This window comes from Lutra lutra, chromosome 8, assembly GCF_902655055.1.
Source record: "Lutra lutra chromosome 8, mLutLut1.2, whole genome shotgun sequence".
Classification (NCBI taxonomy): domain Eukaryota; kingdom Metazoa; phylum Chordata; class Mammalia; order Carnivora; family Mustelidae; genus Lutra; species Lutra lutra.
This window is the reverse complement of record NC_062285.1, coordinates 88,547,549-88,572,882: the sequence shown is the minus strand read 5'-3', so window position 1 is coordinate 88,572,882 and position 25,334 is coordinate 88,547,549. Positions and strand designations below refer to the sequence as shown.

The 25,334-nt window shown below is 39.6% G+C and overlaps 1 protein-coding gene across 1 annotated transcript; it reads left to right on the top strand.

Moving 5' to 3' along the window:
• On the top strand, positions 1-25,090 carry CREBL2 (cAMP responsive element binding protein like 2). The gene is made up of 4 exons (XM_047741791.1): positions 1-331; positions 17,611-17,808; positions 18,980-19,124; positions 21,963-25,090. Exons 1-4 carry the CDS (start codon positions 317-319, stop codon positions 21,965-21,967), a joined length of 363 nt encoding a protein of 120 aa, XP_047597747.1. The 5' UTR covers positions 1-316; the 3' UTR covers positions 21,968-25,090.
• Positions 25,091-25,334: the final 244 nt, after the last annotated feature.

Here is a 25,334-nt window from a genome sequence, read left to right as displayed (position 1 = left end):
GCCCACCCTCCCGTCCGGGCCGCTCTCCAGGGCGTCTGTAAACACACCCCGAGACTGTCATGGAGGGGGAGGAGGAGGCGGCGGCGGCGAAAGGAGGCGTTTTGGGCCGCCTCCAGGGTCCGCTCTGTCATTCCTGAACTGGTCCCTCGTCCCCGTGACTGTGGCATCAGGGAATCGAACTATTAGGCGAAAGGAGGAGACAGTCAGAACCATATCCCCTTCTTCCCCCGGGGCGGGGGCCGGGCCGGGCCAGGCCGGCTGAGCCGGGGGAGGGCAGTGGGAGGGAGCGCCTGGCCAGGCCGGCCTGTCCGCCGAGATGGATGACAGTAAGGTAAGTCCTGTGGTTTGCACGCGCAGCTGCCGCCGCCGCCGCCGCCTGCTTGTCGCTAAGTGCTAGACCCGCCGCTGAACCTCAGCCTGGTAGCCACGCCAACACCCAGGAAACACCTGCCATAGACATCCCTGCGCCTCCAGTTATTACCCCATGGTGCCCAGCCAGGAATTCAGGGAACAGGGGGCTGCGTCTTTCCAGAAAGGGCTCTCTCCTCTGGGAATTTTTCACTCCCAGGACAAGCCTGTTTGTCAGCTTTTCCAGGTGGTGCAAAGCCTAGTCCTTAACTTGCCTAGCGAAATAAGTGAAGAAACCACGGTACTTTTTCTTTTTGCCTTCTCCTGCCCCTCCTCCCAGACTTTCTCCAGTTTGGAGACCTTAATTAGGGCACCCTGAACCAGCCCTATTCCCCTTGAAGGTTCCCCTTTCTTCTCTCAGGCTCCCTTACTCAATGCCCCATTCATATAATCAGTTCACTCCCCCTCTGAGATATTTTCCTGTGGTTGGTTGGAACACTCTGCTAAGCTCCTGTTGCTATTCGTCCAGAATCTAACCTCCTGTAGAAAGCCTTCTCTAAGAGAAGTAGTGAATTCCTTCTTGTTAATCTATCTTAATATCCTACCACCTTTTGCCATCCAAATCAGTTATCCCTATGATTCTAACAGACATTGTTCATAATTGGCTAATTCATAAAGTGTATGTATAACCTATTTCTGTCTTTATGTCTACCCACATTAATGTTGTCTAGTTTTAGATCATGAAGATAGGGATGAGGTCAGCTTATTGATGTTCTAGAATGTTTAGGAAATTGGACTTTTTTTTTTTTTTAAGGAGTCAGACTAATAGACTTTGGCAATTTTGAAGTAGAAATCATTCCTTCTTTATGCCTTTAAGAGGTCTTACTTTCCACAATTTTTTTGGCATACTGCTCATGCTAGCTTTTTCCTTCGTTTGGGTGCCCTTTTCACCCTCCACCAAACCAGTAATACTCTGCTGTGTCACTTTTTTGTTTCACTCATCCTTAGAGTGAAAAGATTTCTAGATTCTCTACGCTGCTTGGGTTATTCTACATTATCTCCTCTTCCTGTTCTCACAGAAGGCTCTGAGCAAAGTGGTAGGCAGAAGGGAAAGCCCATCGCAGTACTTTGGAATTGAGACTCACCTGGAGAAACCGTTTGCTTGTGAAGTAGCAAACCCTAACAGGAAGCGGTGTTTCTGAGACAGAAAGGGGGAGTTCTGAAAGTTTTCCAGAAACATCAGAAAATAATTTTTCCATGAAAGTCTTGCTAGCTTGATTGCTTAGTATTAATTTTGAAAGAAAATCTGAATACTATATCCATTACCTTTTTCAGAATAATGTTATGGCTCTTTAAGATGCTAAAATACCATTGTTTTTTAATTTCCTTAATTTGAAGCTCTCACAGTATATTCTATAAAATTTTTAGTTTCCTTTTCAGACTTTTGAAACATTTAATAACTTTCTCAAAGTCTTCACTAGTCTCAAGTCCAAGAAAAATACATAGGATTTGAAGTTATTTTACTTAGCTATAAAATCACATAGGAGCTATTTCTAAAACTAGCAAACTGTAGGAGGGTATAAAATTTTATTGTTTTCCCTAAAAGAGTGAAGTTAAATCTGGGGGGTAGAAAGCAAAATGAACTCAGTTCTCATTCTTTTTAGTTCATTGTTTTTAGAAACCATCAGTTTCTTAAATCTTTAATGATTATGGAAAAGAAAATCTACTCCACATGTCTGTGGATGGATAGTGCCTCTGCGAATACACTACTTTCACTTTGAATACACGTTGTAGTTGTGGATGAGTAATATTTAAATGCCGTGTACAGCAAGATCAGACTGCTCTTCCAGCAGTCAGGCAGTACGAAGCAGCCCTGAAGTCTTTTGCATCTCCCAGCCTGGCCTTTCTCTGTGCTCTAGTTGTTACAATCCCACAGAATTATATTGTCCTCCTAGCATAGATACACATACACACAAAACACATTTTCTCCTCACAGTATGTATCGGCGATAGAGTCTCAGGTTCCATTTTCTCCTGTATAAGGGGAGGTGAGTGTTGGGGCTTGGAATAATGGTGGTTGTGCATAAAGTATGATCAGAGAGCATAAAGGCTGACAAACTGGCTGACAGCAAAGCCAGGGGAATAGGAAGAGGATGAAGAGGGCAGGAGTAGCAGTTGTAGAGAGATAGTATTTGAATCAGCAGGTCAGGGAAACAGGCGATGATGATGTGAGGACTTCCCTATATAAAGATTCTGTATTCTGAGTTGGGTTTTTTAAAATAATTTTTTTAAAGATTTTATTTATTTATTTGATAGAGAGAGATCACAAGTAGGCGAAGAGGCAGGGAGAGAGAGTGAGAGGGAAGCAGGCTCCCTGCTGAGCAGAGAGCCCGATGTGGGGCTCGATCCCAGGACCCTGGGATCATGACCTGAGCCGAAGGCAGCGGCTTAATCCACTGAGCCACCCAGGCACCCCTAAAATAATTTTTTAAAAGATTTTATTGTTTATTTGACAGAGGGAGAGAGCACGAGAGGGGGGCGGGTTGGAGGGAGAAGCAGACTTCCGGCTGAGTAGGGAGCCCCACAAGGGGCGGGGCTTGATCCCAGTGCCTGGAGATCAGGACCTGAGTTGAAGGTAGATGCTTAACTGACTGGGCGCCCCTTCTGAGTTCTTTTCAGCAGTGGTGATGAGTGAGTTTACCAGGAGTTCTCCACATTCTGTCACCTACCTTTCTGGAGTCAGAGTAGGATAGATCTGAATGGGAATGCACCTTTACCTTTCTACCATCTAGCAATGTGCCTGATACAGCATCGAATACTCACTAATAGTGATTGGGTTGGAACAGAGTGGCATTAAGGAGGTTGCCCTGATGGCACCTGGGTGGCTCAGTGGGTTAAGCCTCTGTCTTCAGCTCGGGTCATGATCTCGGGGTCCTGGGATGGAGTCCTGCATCAGGCTCTCTGCTTGGCAGGGAGCGTGCTTCCTCCTCTCTCTCTCTCTCTCTCTGCCTGCCTCTCTGCCTACTTGTGATCTCTCTCTGTCAAATAAATAAATAAAATCTTTTTTAAAAAAGAAGATTGCCCTATGTGCCTGGGCTTTATGAATCAGTATGCTCCATTGAGCCACCCAGGCAGAATATATACAGTCAATGGCAAATGGCAAAAATAAAGCAAGAGGTAGATGGGCACCTAAAAGTGGGGGCTTGGGAAAGTGCTAAGCAGCAGAGCTCAAACACTGACTGAGTAGATCTCTACTAATTGGGAAAGAAAAATCTTGGCTGAGTTCATTAAACTTTCTGAGTTTCCATTTTATCTTCTAAATGGTTAATATTGTTTTCACAGGCTTTGTTGAGGATTAGGGATAATGCATTACTATAAAGCATTGAGTACAGAGTCTAACACATAGTAAACACACACAAAAAATGTTATTGTTACTAGTTACTATAGTTACTAGTAACTGTTGTTACTAAGAGTGACTTCTTTGGTCCTCAGGTATCTGAGATGCTCATTTTAGTAATTATTAATTGTGTGTTATTCCTAACATTTGCAGCCATATTTATACTTCCTTTTGCTCCTGTGTCCCCAGATGGGACGGGGCAATGGGATGAAGCATGAGATGAACTTAAGGGCGCCTGGGTGGCTCAGTGGGTTAAGCCTCTGCCTTTGGCTCAGGTCATGATCTCAGGGTCTTGGGATTGAGCCCTGCATCGGGCTCTCTGTTCAGCAGGGAGCCCATTTCCTTCTCTTTCTCTCTGCCTGCCTCTCTGCCTACTTGTGATCTCTCTCTCTCTGTGTCAAATAAATAAATAAAATCTTAAAAAAAATTTAAAAAAAAGAAATTAACTTAAGCTGTGTATTTAACTGTCAGATTGTGTGAGAAAGGTAGTCTCGTGAGCCTACCTGCATGCCCACCACTAGGAAGAAGTGCTTATTTTTATGAAAGCTGCTTCTTCCTCACCTGTTGCATTCAGTTACAAAGAAAATAAAAGTTTGTTATTTTCAGAGGCTTTGATCATAGGCAGAAGGTTTTTATTTTTTTATTTTATATTTGACTTTTCTGTTTATTGAATCAATGACTGATAAAAATTGAAACATCCTTGACCAGACGTGTTCCTGCCACAGACTAAGCTGGTAAAAGACTGCCATACTGTATTGCCTGGCACTATAGGCCATCAAGTTTCAGTTGAGTGACTGACAGGAGATTGGCCCAGACGCTGGCCACAGTATGGTAATGCGGACGCTATTCTCCTTCATAGACTTCATAGACTTCCTGTCTACCTGTATTACACATGATTATCTGAAAATAAGGTTTCTCACACCTTCCTTACCTCTTAGGTAAGAAGATAGGATCATCTGTTCCATTCCATTTTTCTGAGTAGCGTTGGTTCTCGCAAAAATTTTAACTTGGCCCCAAAATGTCTTTGACACTCCCAGATCTGTCCTTTGGCCCCTACCTGTCTTGAACAGTGCCACAAAACCCAGACATTTTATGTTTTTCCTGTCCTCCTCTTCATCAGTGCTATCCATAAGACCAAAACAGAAGAGCCAGCTCCTCTACTAAACAAATCTGTGACAGATTTAATGTGCCTTCCCTTCCTGTCTAGGTTACATGCATATTTTACATAGGGTACCTTACAAGAAAGTTTACCCCTAAGGAGTAATTTCAATAATACAGAAACCAGTTGAAATCTAAGTTTACATATTCTTATTCAGAATGATTAGTTCTTTTAAGGTTTTCAGGAAAGTGTATTCATTCATTAATTCCTTAATTATTTGTTGGTCACCTAATATGTACATGCATTATGCTAGACAGAGAAAGGTGGAAAAGTTTGTAACTATTCTTGGGAGCTTACATTTCAGTGCGCCCGGCAGACGTATAGAATAGTCAATACAATAGAGTGAGGTAAAAAATAAGGGCAATAGAGGCAAAGTGCTTTTTTTTGGAGCAGTAAGAACGGGTGCCTCTCTAGGCATGTCAGACACTGGTTCACACAGTAGGAGTGAATCTGTGAGGAAGAATAGGAGTCCTCCAGAAAGTGGAAAAGAAGGAAGACCTTGCACTAAAGCATACTGCACTGATTAACAAGTATTATGCTACAAGTTAGATCAGGAATTGGCAAATTTTCAGTAAAGGGCCAGATAGTAACTATTTGCTGGCCATTTTGATCTCTGTTGCTATTACTCAACCCTGCCAGTTTAGCACAAAGTAACCATAGGCAAAACTTAATGACTGGGTGTGGCTGTGTTCTAATAAACCTTCTATTTACCAAAACTGGGAACAGGCTTGGCCAGCAGGGCTGTAGTTTGCTGACCCCTGAGCTAGAGCTTAAAATACCAGTAGAGGCATGGCAGAGATGAGGATGGAAAAGTAAGCCGGGGCCAGATCACGATATGCCTGGCAAGTTAAGCTCTCAAATTTTGGTCTGTATTTTTCTTTTTTAAATTTTATTTATGTATTTGACAGAGAGAGATCACAAGTAGGCAGAGGGAGAGAGAGGGGGAAGCAGGCTCGCTGCTGAGCAGAGAGCCCAATGTAGGGCTTGATGTGGGGCTCGATCCCAGGATCCTGGGATCATGACCTGAGCCAAAGGCAGAGGCTTTAACCCACTAAGCCACCCAGGTGCCCCATGGTCTATATTTTTCAAAGTGTGGAATAGAGGAAACACCTGCTGACCCAGAATTTTGGGAATGGGGCTTGGGAATTTGAATTTTAATTAGGCTCCCCAATTGAGTGGGGAATATGCCTACCAAAGTTTGAAAACCAAGGCCATACATGTTGGGGAGCCACGGAAGGATTTTAAAGCAGACATGACAATATTGGATGTGCGTCTTTGAAGGAAAAAATGCCAATGGCTATATGGAGAATGGATTAGGGTAAAGATGTAGGAACTTGGATAAGACTAGAAGCAGGTGGTCCAATTAGTAAAGAACATGGATTTTGACATATAACCAAAGTTCAGATCTCCTTTCTACTATTTTCAAGCTGTCTTTTATCTCTTCCAAACTGAATTTCTTCATTGGATGGGTTAATAAAAATCTAATGAGTTATTGTGAGAACTAAAGGTAGTAACAGTTGACCCTTGGGGCATCTGGCTGGCTCAGTCAGTAGAGCATGTGACTCTTGATCTCAGGTCACGAATTCAGGCCCCATGTTGGGCATAGAACTTTAAAAAAAAAAAAAAATCAGTTGACCATTGACCAATGCAGTTTTGAACTGCACCGACCCACTTATACATGACTTTTTAAAAAATAAATATAGTACAGTACTGTAAATATATTTTCTCATCCTTATGATTCTCTTCTCTAGCTTGACTGTAGGATTACAATATATAACACATATACAACATATGCAACAATTGACTATGTGATTGGTAAAGCTTCAACAATAGGCCAGTAGTAGTCAAGTTTTGGGGGAAGTGAAAAGTTACAGACGGTTTTTTGACTGCTTGGGGGTTGGCACCCATTACCCTCATATTGTTCAAGAGTTAGCTGTAATATGTGAACCCATATCAAAAGAACTTAGTACATCATGGGTTCTCAATAAATGCAAGTGCTTTCTGACCCTGTACCAGCTCGGTTAATTGCTCATGAGAAAGGCCTGAGCTGAAAACCATATTGAGACTATTACAGTGGTTGTAGTTGATGGAGTATGCATAAAATCCTTTGGGGTGAAGAGTGTGGACAGAAAAGAGAGCTAAAGAGACAAAACCCTAGAAAACAATAAAATCCAAAGGGGCTGAAGAACAGGACTCAGCAACATAAATGGGAACGGAGAGGTTAGTGATACAGGAGAACGAGAACAAAAAGGGCTATTATGCCATTTATCGAAGGGAGCAGAGAATTTTAAAGAACGGGCTTAGTCTACGATATGAGATGCTACAAAAAAAAGTGTCAAGTAAACAGTGAAAAAGGGGGTTTGGACTTGGAAAATAGGAGATTGTTTATGAACCCAGCAAGAGAATTTTCCCTGGAGTGATAGGGTAGAAGCCAGAATGTGGCGGTTGAGAAAGAGGTGGGCAGGAATGAAGCAAAGACAGGTATAGACCACTCTTAGTCTGTTTTTAACAGTTTCAGGCATCGCTCAGGTATATGTAGGATGGGCTTCCCAGACATAGCTGGGGGTCGGAGCGGGCATAGGTGTTGGGAGAGGAGAGGCAGGAGTTAACTCTCAGTTCAGAGAGGCCTACTTTATCTGCTTTCTCCTTCCGTGGACTAGAAGAATGAACTGGCAGAAAGGTTAGCAGCAGGAAGATGTGATTAGACTTTCTTTCTGAAGATCTGGTAAATAAAAGGCCTAACCCACAGCTGTGAAGGAAGTTTTGGGGGTCTTAACACCAAATGAAAAGGCAGCTACTTGTTTTTTCTTTAAAGTGGTAAAGAGCACTAGCTGGGAACATTCGTATGTATCTTTATTTTTCCTTAAACAGTTGGAGGTAACTTTTCACTTCATGTTTTTGAAAAGAGCAAAACAAGCCCTCCTGCTCTATTTTGTTTTTAGCTGGAGCTGTTGCTCCCTACCCTTTCGGATAAATGTGTAAATGCGGTAATTCTGTTAGACTTAACAGCTTGAAACTTTTATGAGTTGCCTTAAGAATTAGAGCATTAGGATGTAAATAAGTGCAAAAAGGGTGGTAAAATAGTTAAGAGTTCTTAACTGGTTTTTCAGATTTTATATCCCTTATGAGGGAGCTTTTTTTTTTTAACAACTTCTATATAAGTTGGCAGTCATAGTAGTGATATCAACTTAAGTCTGTTTCAGAATATTCCTAATTTTTCTTTGCATTTATTTATTCAATCAGTCATTTAATAAATGCCTCCCAAATGCCTGGCTCTGGGCTGCATACGGCCCAGTTACGGTTGAGGTTACGGAAGTAGAAAACACGGACGGCTTTGGCGCACGAGGAGCCCACATTACTTGGAGGAGATGGAACCTAAATCTGTGAGGCCACTAGAAAAAAACAATGTAATGTATAAATTCAGTGTGTTCACTGTATGTTCCAGGCATTAGGAGAAGAAAAATGACATGGGAAGAGGGTAATTGCCAGGGAGAGCTTCAGAGGAAGAGGGCTAGAGCGTACCCTAACCAAAGAAAGCATAGCATTTGCTATTGCAGAAGTTGGGGAGATGGAGGGAACATTTAGAGAAATGGTGAAGATTAGGTGGGAATGCAGGGGACGGGGTGAGGTCCTGAGGAGGCGTGACTTCATACGATGCCCCTGTTAGGAGTAAGAAAGAGAAGACTGGCTAAAATTTTGTCATCTATAAAATAAAAAGACCACTATGCATCTCTGGTGTGTATATACATGCCTCCCTCCACTCCTGTATACACTGATATCCTGCCCCTTATGATGTTATTGTTTATTTCATGTCTGCTGTGTTTCATCAGTCCATATTCCTTACAATTTAGGACCCCCAACTTCTTACATTAATATTCCTGGAGTTTCATGCTGTTTGGGGTATGGTGGTATTTAATAAATGGTTGTCAAATAAAGGAATTAATTTTCCCCACTTTACCTGAAAAAGATGAGCATAGTGCTGTTTCCCTCACCTGAAATGGTGTGAAATAACATGAGATAACATGTAGAGTGCCCAGCTCAAGACCTTGTCCCATAGTGAGTGCTCTCTCCCTACACGCCTTGATTTAGCCTTGAATTTTTTTAAATATGTTTTTAAAGATTTTATTTATATGCCAGAGAGAGAGCACAAGCTTGGGGGAGCGACAGGCAGAGGGAGAAGCAGGCTCCCCATTGAGCAAGGAGCCCTTTGTGGGTCTCGATACAAGGACCCTGGGATCATGACCTGAGCCGAAGGCAGATGCTCAACAGACTGAGCCACCCAGGTATCCATTAGCCTTGAATTTAAGTGCTTGTTGTTAGCTCCTGAAAAGCTAGAAGTAGAATGACCCAAGAGTCTCTGGAATAGGATTTAATCTGGACACTGGAGCCTTCCTCATTTTAAGAAGGCCCTACAGAGCATATAACTCCTCTTTCTATGAAAGTTGAACTTGTTGGGGCTCCTGAGTGGCTCAGTTTAGTGTCTGCCTTTGGCTCCAGTCATGATGCCAGGATCCTATAAAGGTAGTAAAACTATAGAGGTAGTAAAAAGGTCAGTGGTTGCCAACATTTTGGGAGCGAGGGAGGGAGGAATAGGTGGAACATGGGATTTTTAGGGCAGTGAAAATATTCTGTATGATACTGTAATGGTGGATACATAATATATGCATTTGTCAAACCCATAGAACTGTATAACACAAAGAGTGAACCCTAATGTAGACTTTGGATTTATTAATAACATTGGTTCATCAATTGTAATGAATGTACTACACTAATGCAAGATGTTAATAATAGGGGACACTGGAAGGGTGGAGGAAAAGGGGATATATGGGAACGCTGTACTTTTCTGCTTAATTTTTTGTAAACCTAAAAGAGCTTTAAAAAGCAAAGTATAGGGGCGCCTGGGTGGCTCAGTGGGTTAAGCCACTGCCTTCGGCTCAGGTCATGATCCCAGGTCCTGGGTTCAAGCCCCGCATTGGGCTTTCTGCTCGACAGGGAGCCTGCTTCCTCCTCTCTCTCTCTGCCTGCCTCTCTGCCTACTTGTGATTTCTCTCTGTCAAATAAATAAATAAAAATCTTTAAAAAAAAATAAAAAAAAAAATAAAAAGCAAAGTATAGGGCACCTGGGTGGCTCAGTGGGTTAAGCTGCTGCCTTTGGCTCGGGTCCTGATCCTGGGGTCGTAGGATCAAGTCTCGCATCGGGCTCTCTGCTTTGGCGGGGAGCCTGCTTCCCCCTCTCCCTCTCTGCCTGCCTCTCTGCCTACTGGTGCTCTCTGTCAAATAAAAAAAAAAAAAGCAAAGTATATTAATTTTAAAAAGAAAAAAAAACATTTAGCAGCCACTTCCCAGTCTCTCCTCCCCATCCCCTAAAACATCAATCATCTACTTTTTAATCTCTATAAATTTGCCTCTTTTGGGCATTTTATATAAATGGAATCATACAGTATGTGGCCATTTCTGTTTGGCTTGTTTTACTTGGTATAATGTTTCCAGTGTTCATCTGTGTTGAACCATGCATCAGTTAATGCCTGAATAATGTTTTATAATGTTCCATTGTATAAACACACTACATTTTGCTATCTACTCATCAGTTGGAGGACATTTGGGTTGTTCCCACTTTTTAACTATCATGAAATACAGTGCTGCGAACATCCATTGTACAAGTTCTTAAGTGGACATATGTTTTCATTTCTTTTTGGGATTACCTAGGAGCAGAATTGCTGGGTCATATGGTAATTCTGTGTTTAATATTTTGGGGAATGGCCACCATTTTAACCCACCCCCCCAGCAATGTATGAGAGTTCCATTTCTCCACATCTTCACGTTATTGGCTGTTTTTATTATATAGCCATCCTAGTGGGTATAAAATGTTATTTCTTGGTTTTGATTCACATTTCCAAATGAATAATGATGTTGAATGTTTTTTCATATGTTTATTGGTCATTTGTGTATTTTCTTTGGAGAAATGTCTATTCATATACTTTGCCTATACTTTAATAGGATTTTTTGTCTTCTTTGTTGAATTGTCAAAGTTCTTTATATATTCTGGATACAAGTCCCTTATCATATGTTTGATTTACAAATATTTTCTCCCATTCTATGGGTTGACCTTAATGGTGTTTTTTTGTTTGTTTGTTTTAAAGATTTTATGTACTTATTTGACAGAGAGATCACAAGTAGGCAGAGAGGCAGGCGGGGGGGGGGGGAAGCAGGCTCCCTGCTGAGCAGAGAGCCCAATATGGGGCTTGATGTGGGGCTCTGTCCCAGGAACCTGAGATCATGACCTGAGCCAAAGGCAGAGGCTTGTTCCACTGAGCCACCCAGTTGCCCCTAATGGTGTTTTTTTTTAAGCATAAAATTTTTAATTTTGAAGTCCAGTTTATTTTTTCTTTTGTTGTGTATACTTGTGATGTCATATCTAAGAATTCATGGCCTAATCCAAGGGCACAAATTTATTTCTGTTTTCCTCTACAAGTTTTATAGGTTACATTTAGGGCTTTGTTTTGAGTTAATTTTTATATATGTCGTGTTGTAGGAGTCCAGCTTAATTCTTTTGCTTGTAGATCCCAGTTGTTCCAGCACCATTTATTGAAAAGACTATTCTTTTCCCATTTCTCTATTGCTGTGGCACCTTACTGAAAATCAATTGATCATAAACGTAAGGGGTTATTTCTGGATTCTCAGTTCTTTTTCATTGATATGTATGTTTACCCCTGTGCCATTGCCACACTATCTTAATTACTGTAGCTTTCTAATAAATTTTGAAATCAGAAAGCATAAGCCATTCCACTTTTGTTGTTTTTCAAGATTGGCTGTTTTGGGTCACTGCATTTCCATATGAATTTTTTTTATTATCTTGTCAATTTCTGCAAAAAGGCAGCTGGGATTTTTTTAAAGTAATCTCTACACCCGACATAGTGCTCAAACTCAGGACTGCGAGATCAAGAGTCAAATGCTGTACCAAATGAGCTAGCCAGGTGCCCCCAGCTGGGATTTTGATAGGAATCATGTAGAATCTGTAGATCAATTTGGAGAGTATTGTCATCTTAACAATATAAAGTCTTTCAATCCATTAATATAGGATGTCTTTCTTTTTATTAGATCATTAGTTTCTTATAATGCTGTTTTGTGGTTTTCAGTGTATAAGTCTCACTTTTGGTATCAGGCTAATAATAACGGGAAATGTTCTTTTCTGGTTTTTTGGAAGAGTTTGTAAAGAATTAGTGTTAGTTCTTTAAATGTTTGGTAGAATTCACCAGTGAAGTCACTTGGACCTGGTCTTTTCTTTGTGGGAGATTTTCCAATTACTAATTCAATCTCTTTATTTGTTATAGGGCTTTTCAGATTTTCTATTTTTTCTCTCAAGTCAGTTTTGCTACTTTGTATCTTTCTAGGAATTTGTCCATTTCTTCTAGGTTATCTAGATTTGGGCCTATAATTTTTCATGCTATCCCATATAATCATTTTTATTTCTGTAAAGTTGGTAGGGATGATGTCTTCTAAAATCTGTCTTGATTTTAGTATTTTGGTTTTTTTTTTTTTTTAACTTTTATTTATTTATTTGAGAGAGCACAAGCAGGGGGATCAGAAGGGTCCCTGCTGAGTAGGGACCCAGATTTGGGGCCCAATCCCAGGACCCTGGGACCATGACCCAAGCCAAAGGCAGACACTTAACTCCCTGAGCCACCCAAGCACCCCTTGATTTTAGTATTTTGAATGTTTTCTCTTGACCAGTTTAGCCCAAGTTTTGTTGATTTTGCTGATCTTTTTGAAGAACCAACTTTTGGTTTCATTGATTTTCTCTATTGTTTTGCCATCCTCTATTTTGTTTATGTCTGCTCTGATATTTGTTATTTCCTTCCATCAGCTTGCTTTGGGGTTAACTTGCTCTTCTTTTTCTAGTTTCTTAAGGTAGAAAGTTAGGTTATTGATTTCAATTCTTCTTTTTTAGTTTAGGCATTTAGAGCTCCCTTTGAGCAGGCGTTAGCTGGATCTCATCACATTTTGGTATATTGGGTTTTCCTTTTCATTCACTTCGAAGTAGTTTTCTCATTTCCCTTGTGATCTCTTCTTTTTTTTTTTTTAAGATTTTTATTTATTTATTTGACAGACAGAGATCACAAGTAGGCAGAGAGGCAGGCAGAGAGAGAGAGGGGAAGCAGGCTCCCTGCTGAGCAGATGCAGGGCTCTATCCTAGAACCTGAGCTGAAGGCAGAGGCTTTAACCCACTGAGCCACCCCGGCGCCCCTTGTGATCTCTTCTTTGACCCAGTCATTATTTAGGGACATCTTTAGGTTTTTTATCTGCTGTATTTATTAAATAATAATTGCCGTATACTGAGATAGAATTATATGACGGTCCCTAGTGCTTACTTTCTAAAAATAACATCTAGTTTTAGCTTGTCTGAATGGAGAAAATATTAAAACAGCAACAACAACAACAAAAAAGTAGTTAACAGAAAAGTAGGATCTTCACTCTTACTTGCTTATAATAAATAGACTTGAACCTTTTTAACAAATAATGAAGACAAACTTGGTATTGCAAAAGCCCTACTGAAATTTAACATCTCTGCTCTCCTCCTTTGTGTAATAAATTCTCTGTGGAGAGTAAGAAAAAATCAATGGCTAATAAGTTTGTTCATGGTGAGGGCTAAGGATACAAGCTTTCTGAGTATTTCCCTTGGGGCTTTCTATTTCTGGCTCACAAATGTGTTTGAGGGTGGGGGAGAAGTAAAAGGGGTAGTAGATAAAGATACCACTGTTTTTTTTTTTTAGATTTTTTTTTTTTTTTTTGACAGAGAGAGATCACAAGTAGACGGAGAGGAAGGCAGAGAGAGAGAGAGAGAGGGAAGCAGGCTTCTTGCTGAGCAAAGAGCCCGATGTGGGACTCGATCCCAGGACCCTGAGATCATGACCTGAGCTGAAGGCAGCGGCTTAACCCACTGAGCCACCCAGGCGCCCCAAGATACCACTGTTTTAAAGATAGCTATTTAAAATTTCATGTGGCTAGTATGTGGATAGAAATAAAACTAGAATAGAAAAAGCTAAATTTTATATTACTTTCATAGTTTTCTTTGGCATTTGTGTTGGAGCATAAAAATCAGTACGTTTACTTAGCCACATTAATACACTTCCTTACAAAAGAAATACGATAGAGCAAGGGGACAATGTGGTAATCACTGAATTTGTGAAAACTTTATGAAACATTGGCTAGGACAATTTTTGGCCCAGAGACATTTGGGAGGAATTCGTGAGGTTGATTTCAGTTTTAGTTTCTGGTTCCTTCTATTAATTTCTCCTAACTGTCCCCTAATCATTATAGCTTGTGAAATATATGAAATTAAGTTGTTAAAGCAACTAGTATACCAATCCACATTTGTATAGTACCTTTTTCTTTTCCTTTTTTTTTTCTTAAGATTTTATTTATTTATTTGACAGACAGAGATGCAAGTAGGTAGAGAGGCAGGCAGAGTGAGAGGAGGAAGCAGGCTCCCTGTGGAGCAGAGAGCCGGATGCGGGGCTCTATCCCAGGAATCTGGGATCATGACCCGAGCCGAAGGCAGAGGCTTTAACCCACCTAACCACCCAGGTGCTCCTCCTTTAAAAAAAAATATATATATTTTATGTATTTTGAGCAAGAGAGTATATGAGTGGGGGGAGGAGCAGAGAGAGAGAGAGAGAATCTCAAGCAGACTCTGTGCTGAGCATGGAGCCTGATGTGGGGCTTGATCCCACAACTGTGAGATCATGACCTGAGCTGAGATCAAGATTTGGGCACTTAACCAACTGAGCCACCCATGTGCCCCTGTATAATACCTTTTTCTTTATAAAATGCTCTTAGGCTTAAGATTCCCAGTAATCCAGGGTGCCTGGGTGGCTCAGTGGGTTAAGCCTCTGCCTTCAGCTCAGATCATGATCTTGGGATCCTGGGATCAAGCCCTGCATCAGGCTCTCTGCTCAGCGGGGAGCCTGCTTCCCCCTTTCTCTCTGCCTGCCTCTCTGCCTACTTGTAATATCTCTGTGACAAATGAATAAATAAAATCTTTGAAAAAAAAAAAAAAAAGATTCCCCATAATCCTTTAATGTACCTGAGTCTTGAAAACTGGTATACTAATCAGATTTTAGTTGGCATCCAAAGCCAAAAATTCAGTCTACCATTGAGGAAAATTAAACTAGGGAAGTGGTGGTTATGTGGTTTTAATGTAATTTTACAGGAGGGGACATAAAATACAGGAACCCTGGATTTATTCACTGTGCCTTTCTAATTAAAAAAGGAATAAAATAATATTGCTACCATGAAAACTAAACAAAGGGTTATAACTGTTATTGGGTTTTTATGACTGTGTGAGGTTTACAAAATCAGTCAAGTCTCTAAAGTACACTGTGTCCTCTTTCTGGTTTCTCAAAGGCAGCCTCTCCTGAATTAATTAAAAACAAATATATGAGGTATTAGATTACAGTGTTGTGTTATTGATGATTGAGTTCACTATGTAGAGAATAGATGTGTTAACCATTTATATTGCTAAAGACCTGAATTTATGCTGTAAATATGTTCCTTTTTAAAAACTGTAGTAATAGTAAATATTTATTTAATAAATAGTAAATATTTATTTCAATGTAAGATGATTTCAAAATATTTCATTAAAACTGCAGTTTCCTGAAGCGTATATTATTATATTGGAATAAAAACATGATAATGCATAGTATAAAAAGCTTTAAGAGAACTGTATTTTTTTTTTTAAGAGAGAGAATGCTTGGGGGTTGGGGGGTGAGAGGGAGTGGCAAAGGGAGAGAGAGAGAGAAGCAGACTCCTTGCTGAGCGCAGAGCCCATGCAGAGCTCAATTCCAGGACCCTGAGATCATGACCTGAGCTGAAATCAAGAGTTGAACACTTAATCAACTGAGCCATCCAGGCACCCCTAAAAGACCTGTTTTTGAAAAGTTGAAACTAATTTGGGAGTAGTACTGAAGCAGCTAGCTTTACTACAGTGGCGGAAAGGAAGGTTTTTTTCCCCAGAGCCCTGGAGTATTCAGCCTCATTTCAGAGCCACCCTGTAAAAACGCGTGCTATAGTGGTTGACCATCCGTCATGTTACCACCCAGTGTCTGGTAAATGTGGCTGATTCATATGTACAGTTGGTTTTCCACCTAACCATTATACTTAGTAATGATCTGATCTTTATAGGGTACTGGATGTTGTTGGTGTCTGATAGTAATAGTGATTTTCAAACAAACTAATGAGAGTTTTTATAGCCACGTGAATATTGAATTTGAGTTTCATTACCTGATGAAGTTGCTACTTTATTGCAATGATTTGTCAGTGTTTGAGTTTTGCATCTTCTCTTTAACAATTGCCTTTTAAAGCCTCAGCAATATTCCTTTCAGAATACTGAAGTTGTGACATTTTTATTTCCTGAGGGTAATTTTCAGAAAGAACTAGGCATCATTCAGAACCTCGTCAGATAAAGTAGATAATCTGAGGCAGACTGTGTTGTAGCTTCTAAGAAACTAGTTCTAAAAGCACTTTACCGAAAAGCTTGTTCATTGTAATAAATGTAACCCCTTTCAAGGTAATTGCTTTCAAGAAAATTTATTTGATGTTCAAGTTCAGGTTGATGTATTTAAAAATTCATCACATTTAGCTCATAGTTAAGTGTTGTATAAGAACTTAGGGAGGTTCCAAAACTAAACAAGGAAGATTAAATTACTTTGTCTGTCACCAAAAAATTGTGCCTATGCAGGAAAATGAGTAACAGAGATATTGAAAAGATGTCATATGACTAGTGGGAGCAGGTAGAGATCTCCTGAGACAGTCTAGGGTTATAATTACAGGCTTCTAAAGGCAGGAGAGAATTATCCTGAAGATGTCAGGGACTTTCCATGTGTTCCTTTGGACTTGGTAAACTTGAAGAGGGAAGTCATAGCCAAATTGCTTAGGATACATATTTATAAATAAGTAAATGAATAAATAAATACACACACACACACACACACACACACACACACATATATATATATAAAACATAGGGCACTTGGGTGGCTCAGTTGGTTAAGGGTCTGCCTTAGGCTCAGGTCATGATTTCAGGGTCCCGGGGTCAAATCCCACATCTAACTCTCTGCTCAGAGAAGCAGGCTTCCCACCAAGCAGGGAGCACAGTATGGGGGCTCCATCCCAAGACCCTAGGATCATGACCTGAGCTGAGGGCAGATGCTTAACAATTGAGCCATACAGGCGCCCTCCCCATTGGTGTTTTAACAAATATCGTCTCTTCTATGTGTTGTTTTTTAATGTCAAGATCACACTGAACTTAGAATTTTAAATATTGATTTTTTTTTACTAACTATTTTCTCAAGTCAATAAAAATTCCATGTAAACAAAGTATTTAGTGACAGTCTTTTAGATTTTAGTATCCAGCTACATATGGTTCATAAAGTTTACTGTTAAACTACTTAAAGATTGTTATTGAAGAAATAATGAAAACTTAAGAGTATTTCTTCTCTCACACTCATGGTATCAAGAGTATCAGAAAAAAAAAAACAAAACAGGAAGCAAAGACTCTTAAGGCATTTCATGGGATTATGCTTTCTAAGTTTCATAGGTTTCATTTATTACTTGTAAATGTTTTCCTTACTAATAATATGCAGCCATAGTCACTTTCCTAGAAACAGAACTAAGAGGAAAAAAATGGTTTCTTTTCTCTCTTACTGAAGGTGGTTGGAGGGAAAGTAAAGAAGCCCGGCAAACGTGGTCGGAAGCCAGCCAAAATCGACTTGAAGGCAAAACTTGAGAGGAGCCGGCAGAGTGCAAGAGAATGCCGAGCTAGGAAAAAACTAAGATACCAGTATTTGGAAGAGTTGGTATCCAGTCGGGAAAGAGCTATATGTGCCCTCAGAGAGGAACTGGAAATGGTAAGAAAGTCTCCCAATAAACACATGAAAAAATCAACCTAAGCTTAGCAAATTAAAGTATGAAGATACCAATTTTCACGTATCCACTTGACAAATGTGGGAAAGAAATCTGTTAGCCAGGATGTAGGCAAATAAGCATTTTCGCACAGTGCTGGTGGAAGCAGAATGTACATGACTATTTCGCTGAGGGACTGTTCATGAAAGAAAAAAATGGAAAATAACCCAAATGTACAACAATAGGAGATTTTTTAATGGCTGCAAAGTAGCCAACATTCAGATATTGGACTGCTTTGCAGCCATTAAAAAAAACCCCAATGCACATATATATTTACTGTTGTAGAAAGGCATTCACAATATATTGCTAAGTGGAAAAGGCAGTATAGCAGTATGTAACAATATGCATTGTATACCATTTGTATTTCATATTTATTCACCATGTTTCATTCATTCATTAAGACTTTGGGTGATGGCTGTAGAAATGTTAAAGAGAATGGAAATCTCATTACTATGACCTCAAGGGAGGAGGTGACAGGTTGGAGAAGAGAGAATACTACCATGATCATATTACAAAACTGGTACAGGCTACTATCTCAGCATTTTAAAAGGCAAGACATAAGGTTGGGGCCTGAAGAGAATCCAGATATATACTATTCAGTAGATTTTAAAAATATATGTATATTGACGCTCTGCAGTGTAAACCACTTGAGGGCATAGCCTTTGAACTGACTAATCTTTGTATACCCCCTAAGTCCATAGTATACATTTTGGTAGAAAGTAGGCATTCAGTGAATGTTTATGAAAGAGAATGGAAATTACAGAATTAATTATTTTAGGAATGGAAATGATAATGTGATAGTTAGCAAAAAGAGAAGGATCCTAATTAGTGGCACACTGTGGGGAGATGTTCTTTTCACTAGAGGGGCCTTCTAAATCTGAATGCTACTCCAGTGTATCACAAGAAGAATCACCAGCGGTTGCCTACCCTCTTCTGAAAAATGGCAAGCCTTATACATGTCCTCCGTGGGAAACAGGAAATATGGTGGAGGGCAGGATTCCCAGCAGCCAGTTTGACCTCTCGTTATGGAAGTTACTACTTCTAGGATTTCCACCAGTGGTTCCTGAACTCTGATTTTTAGTAAAATTTTACTTAAATATATTTTACATATTTCAGTACAAGCAGTGGTGCATGGCAATGGACCAAGGAAAAATCCCTTCTGAAATCAAGGCCCTACTCACTGGAGAAGAGCAAAGTAAATCTCAGCAGAACTCAAGCAGGCACACAAAAGCTGGGAAGACAGACGCTAATAGCAATTCCTGTGAGTACAATGAGAGGGAGAGTTTATATTTAGAGGAGCATCTTAAGGTCGGGTTTCCATTGACCTCTTTCCTTGGTATGTCATTAAATAAAATGTTGATGTCATTTGTAATACACTAATAAGCAAGTGAGATAGTGTTAGATTCTAAATACTGAAGTGAATTTTACATGGGATCTATGAAGAGCAACTGCTAAATGTATGGAAGAATTTTAAAGTAGACTTAGCCCATAAATGGGAGTATACCATTCTAGTTATTGTTGGTAATAATGCCTTTTATTTGTATTTTGATTTACAGCTTACAAAACACTTTCATTTATATTTATCTTGCTTTTCCTCCAATGTTTGTGTTAAGGAATTATACTTTTTATTTATTTATTTTTTTTTTTAAGATTTTACCCATTTATTTGACAGACAGAGATCGCAAGTAGGCAGAGAGGCAGGCAGAGAGAGAGATAGGAGGAAGCAGGCTCCCTGCCGAGCCACCCAGGCGCCCTACTTTTTATTTTATAGATGAAGAAATAGCAGAGGAGGGCGCCTGGGTGGCTCAGTTGGTTGAGCTACTGCCTTCAGCTCAGGTCATGATCCTGGAGTCCCAGAATCGAGTCCCACATTGGGCTCCCTGGTTGGCAGGGTGTCTTCTTCTTCTCTGACCTTCACCCTCTCATTCTCTCTCTCTCAAATAAAATCTTTTTTTTTTTTTTTAAAGATTTTATTTATTTATTCATCAGAGAGCGAGCGAGCGCGGGAGAACACAAGCAGGCAGAGCGGCAGGCAGAGGCAGAGAGAGAAGCAGGCTCCCCACCGAGCAAGGAGCCCGATGCAGGACTCAATCCCAGGACCCTGGGATCATGACCTGAGCCAAAGGCAGCGGCTTAACCAACTGAGCCACCCAGGCGTCCCTCAAATAAAATCTTTAAAAAAAAAAACAACAACAGAGGAGTTGGATAAGGCACCCAGGGTCACACAGCTCTAATGGGAAAACCTGTCTTCACCTAGTCCAAATTCTATCTAGGACAGTAGCCCATCACTGTAGGATTTTTTTTTAAATTATGGTGAAATTTACATAACAAACATTTTAAAGTAATAATTCAGAGGCATTTGGTACATTCACAGTGTTGTACAGTCACCACTTCTATGTTACAAAGCATTTTATCACCCCCAAAGAAAATCCCGAATTCATTAAACAGTTACTTGTTCTTATTCCATCCCTCCCGCCCTTGGCAACTGTGAATTTACCTTCTGTCTCTGTGGAGTTACCTATTCTGGGTAAATTTCATGTAAATGGAAACATACAGCATGTGATTTTCTGTGTCTGGCCTCTTTCAGGTAGCATGATGTTTTCATGCTTCATGCACATTATAGCATATACTCGTACTTTTTACATTTTGTGGCTATATAATACTCCAGTGTGTATGTATATAATAATTGATTTATCCATTGGTCTATTGACATTTGATTCTCCCTTTTGGCTATTGTGAACAGTATGCTTTGAAACATGAGCATACAAGTATGTGTTTGAGTACTTGTTTTCAATTCTTTGGGTTATACACCTAGAAGTAGAATTGCTGGGTCATATGGTAATTCCACATTTAACTTTTAGAGGAACCACTAACTGTTTTCCACAGTAGCTGAAATATGCTGCATTCCTACCAGTAAGATAGGAAGCTTTCCATTTCTCTACATCTTGCCTGTGCCTTTTATTTTCCATTTTAAAAACTATAGCCTTCTTAAGATGTGAAGTAGTATCTGATTGTGGTATTGAGTTGCATTTCCCTGAAGACTAATGGTGCCGAGCATCTCTTCTTGTGCTTCGTGGCCATTTGTATATCTTCTCTAAAGAAATGTCTTAAGTCCCTTGCCCACATTTTAATTGAGTTGTTTTTCATTTTGTTGTTGAGTTCTAAGAGTTCTTTATATATTCTAGGTTCTAGACCTTTATCAGAAATATTTTGCAGATATTTCTCACATTGTGTAGGTTGTCTTTTAACATTCTTGATAGTGTCCTATTAAGAATGCACGAAACATCGAAATTTTGTTGAAGTCCAGTTTATCTGTTTTTTTTTTCTTTTGTTGTTCATGCTTTGTCATGTGTAACAATCCATTTCTAAATCCAAGGTCATGAAGACTTACCCCTATGTTTTCTTCTAAGAGTTTTATGGTTTTAGCTCTTATATTTTAGCTCATTGATCCATTTTTGAGTTTATTTTCTATATGGTGTGAGGTAGAGGTCCAGTTTAATTCTTTTGCATGCGAATATCCAGTAGTTCCAGCACTGTTTGTTGAAGAGACCAGAAAGATTTTGTAATGAAGATGTAATGGATTGGTTTCTTTGTCATTGTGACTGCTTTGGGAGCACTTGTAACAGTCATAAAAGTATGTTATAAACTTTTTGTCTTTTAAATTTTTTTTAAAGATTTTTTTTTTTTTTTTGAGAGAGAGAGAACAGGGGGAGGGGTAGGAGGGAGGAAGTGGGACAAGCAGACCCTGCATTCAGTGCAGAGCCTGATGCAGGGCTCAATCTCAAGACCCTGAGATCACCACTTGAGCCAAACTAACAGTCGGCCACCCAACCAACTAAGCCACCCAGATGCCCCTCTTTTAAAATATTTTTATAAAATTGAAGGGTTTGCTTTTTGATAGCCTTTCTTAGATGAGGTAACATTTGCCTTAATCTAAATTGAATTAATGAAAAAAAAAAACAGATCAGCTCAGTTTCAATACCTATTTTTAAAAAGCCTTTCTCCATAGATACTAAACAAACAAAATGTATTTTAAAATAGATTAACCAAGCTTCATTGACTTGCAAGCATTCTTACATTGGTAACTTTTATCTTTCAGGGTGAAGATTTTATAAAATGACGAGTCACTGACTGAAGCCAATACTTTATCCTATGGAGGATGAATGGGCAAGATTGTACTTCTTGGCTCCATTTACTACCTACTGCTCAGTAGTCATCTCTGTAAATCTGCAATTTCTACCAAAATGTGTGATCATAGATCCCAAAGGATTTTGCTTTAACTTTCAACACTTAGAAAATTTATAAACATTCAGACCTGTTCTGGTTGCCCTTGCCACCGATGGCATTGAACATGTTGCAATGCTTGAAAACACAGGAGTAGAGAGAAGTGGGTGAAGATTGTATTTTTGCACCTTAACTCTACATTGCTTTATTGGTTAATTTATATTCTTTTCCATGTATTTCATGTCATTGTATGTGTATGTATGTGTAGGTGTGTCACCTTCTTTTATGTTTTTGATTGCCCTACAAAGAGAAACCAAATGGGCTGATTACCAAGTTCTCAGCCTTTATGGACCTAATCTTATTTGTTTCTATTTACTTGAGTAATGTTTATTTTCTGCATGAACCATGATTTCTCCTGTGAGCCATTCCAGCATAAGCTGTGAATATGTATTAACAAATATATACATTTCTATTTTTATAATCCATAATGATATGCCTGTTTTAAATAACGTACATGTTAACAAAATCCATCAGGAAAGCCCCCAAGACAGCATCTGTTTAAAACTTTTGTTGCTGTCTTCTCAAACTATATTTATAAAAGTTTGCTAGAGCCTAGTCCGTACTTGGAGAATAATTAGTCAAATTTTATTTTTAAGCAAGAAGTAACCTTTTAGGCATTTCAGCAGCAGACATCCTCTTGACAACATAGAATATGTATGTATGTACGTATATATGTATGTGTTTCTATCGTATGTCTGTAGATGTATGTGGGGAGGGTAGGAGTGAATGTTCACACACATTGCCTTGTGTATTCAACTAACTCGGAGAATTTTCCTAAAGAAAATAGGATGAAATTAGCTGCTGAGATCGAGTTTCTGCCTCAAGAGATCTGGAACAAACCGAGGGAGAAATTGTTAGTAGATCTAATGGCTGTAGGCATAACCAGAACACTTAGTTTCTTCCCTGACATGAGTTTCCGTAGGAAAATGTTCTGAGCCAGGAAGAAACACACTGTGGGTGTGCATCTGGTTCGGCCCTGACGGTGCCTCCGCTCTGGAGTGAAGCCGTGAGCTGGAGTTGTGCACAGCAGGCGGCTGGTGGGCCAGGCAGGAGGGGCACAAAGCCAGAGTGGTTCTTTCCAGTTCCCGTCACAGCTCCATTTACTTTCTTCCTGACTACCAGAGTGATGGTTGAGGAATCAAGCTCATCATATTCTACTTGCAAGTAGACTAGGAATCTTTCATTTTCCCCACTGAGACACTTTATCACTCTCTTCTCTTTCCCATAGTTAAATCAGGAACTGTGTTCTCTGTTGCTGCTAAATTGTAATTGTTCTTAGCTCTAATGAAGCAAATATCTGGCTTCTAAACAGTATGTTTTGTTATGAAATGGCAGTCTAAGAGGAGGCATCATCGTCTAGCCTGTGGGGTGGAACAAGAGATGGACCACGTAGTGTCAGATTACAAGGTACTCTCCCCCCTTCTCTTAGGCCACACGTGTGAATGAAGTGCTTCCCTTTAGCCCGAGTTCCTGAAGATCTCTTGTGTGTAGATTGCAAACTCAGATCTAGTCTAGTCCTGTGTGACTACTGATATACCACTAGCCCAGCCTGTTGGGTCTCTCTGTGTTTTGGAGGACTGGGGATTTAAGAGTATTTAGTGTCTTTTTAGGATCACAAATATAGATAGATTAAAGATTGTTAATATTCAGACCTTCAGAATTTAAGTGTTTTAAATATAGTGTTCAGATTGTAATGGGTATGTTTTTGCCATCTGGTCTACTCAAGTGTATATTTTTATTTAGCAAAACAGCCCAAGATTTACTCTGTGTTGCTTTGTTCAATACCTTTTGAATTCCCCAGAAGAGTTGTTTTCAAAGCAAACATTCCAAAATGAATGTGGCTCTTCAATGGAATGTCTCCATTGTGCTTGAAGTATTTCTTCTCTGGTTGTAACGTTAAATTACAAGGTCATTTGAGCTACCCTCCACCCTCACCTCCAGTATCTTTATAAGAGCAGTGACTTTGTCCTCAGGTAGAGGATGTGTAATTTTGGATGATAGTAAATTACAGCTTACTGAGTTTATTCCTAAACCGATCTTTTTGGTATTTTAAAGTAGATCATACCAAGAGAAAGTTCCTTGGTCTTAAAAAGGAATGTTTTGATTGCTTTGGGTATTGTGCTGGCTGCACGTTTTGGCCACTTGAAGCATGTTAATAAATGTCACTGATTCAAACAGCTGGAGCATTTCTTTTCCCATTCCAGTTAAGAAGCAGCATACTGAAACCATAGCATCTCTCCCTCTTTGTAATGACAGCACCCAGGCTGAGAGAGAACAGAGGAGGGTGAGAGAATCGGTAAGCTCTGTCCCTCTGGCATCAGTGCTATTCTCTGTGCTCCCTGAGTAAAGAGAGTAATGTTTTCTTTTTCTTTCTCCCCCCCCCCCCCAAAGAAAGGAATACATTTGTGTATTCAGACCAGTCATATTCTGTCATCAACTTAGCATAGACCTGCCACATAGTAGAACAACTGAACATAATAGGGAATAAGTTTGACCAGGTCAAGTTTTAGAATATAGCTGACATTCTTAAAATTTTTTTTCCTATTTTATCTAAAAGCTGTCTGTTGCATCTAAATCAGAATCTGTCTTACTGCAGCAAATTCATATCACCGTGTACCAGCTAATTGACAGTATTTATCAGCATTACCATTTAGCATTTTACTTCATCATCTTTGAATTATGATAGACTTGATTTGGCTTATTGCAAAAAGCATAGGTTTAAACTGGAGCTAGCTTTAGTTAAAATAAAGGCAAAGAAAATTTAAAAACATAAATACTATATTTCACCAGAAATCAGTTGCATATTATCAATTACATATTTAGTTTTCAAAGAGAGGAAGATTATTAATCCACGTGGTATTTGGGGGTGTTGAGGGAATTCTTCTTTCTCTGAAGAGCATTGTACAATTATATTTTTATGAAAAATAAAATATCTTCACCAGAGACATCTCAAATGGTCTGTTTTACAATATTAAAGTAATATCCATGTTAGCACAGAGTAGTAAAAAGAGTGAGATTTAAGCAGAACTGGTCTTGGGGTCATTTTCTGAGTCACCTTGAAATCATTTACCTCTTAGCCTGTTTCTCATCTTTAAAAAAGGGGAAGATAACTTTCACAGAGTAATTGGCAGGCTAAATAGGAGTTATGAGCAACTGCTTCTTAATTAGTAAAGAACTATATTAAATT

Excerpts from the sequence above, each read along its gene's own strand:
- CREBL2 (XM_047741791.1), top strand. Across the intron at positions 17,809-18,979 it reads TCAGAGAGGAACTGGAAATG|TACAAGCAGTGGTGCATGGC; the intron begins GTAAGAAAGTCT and ends TACATATTTCAG.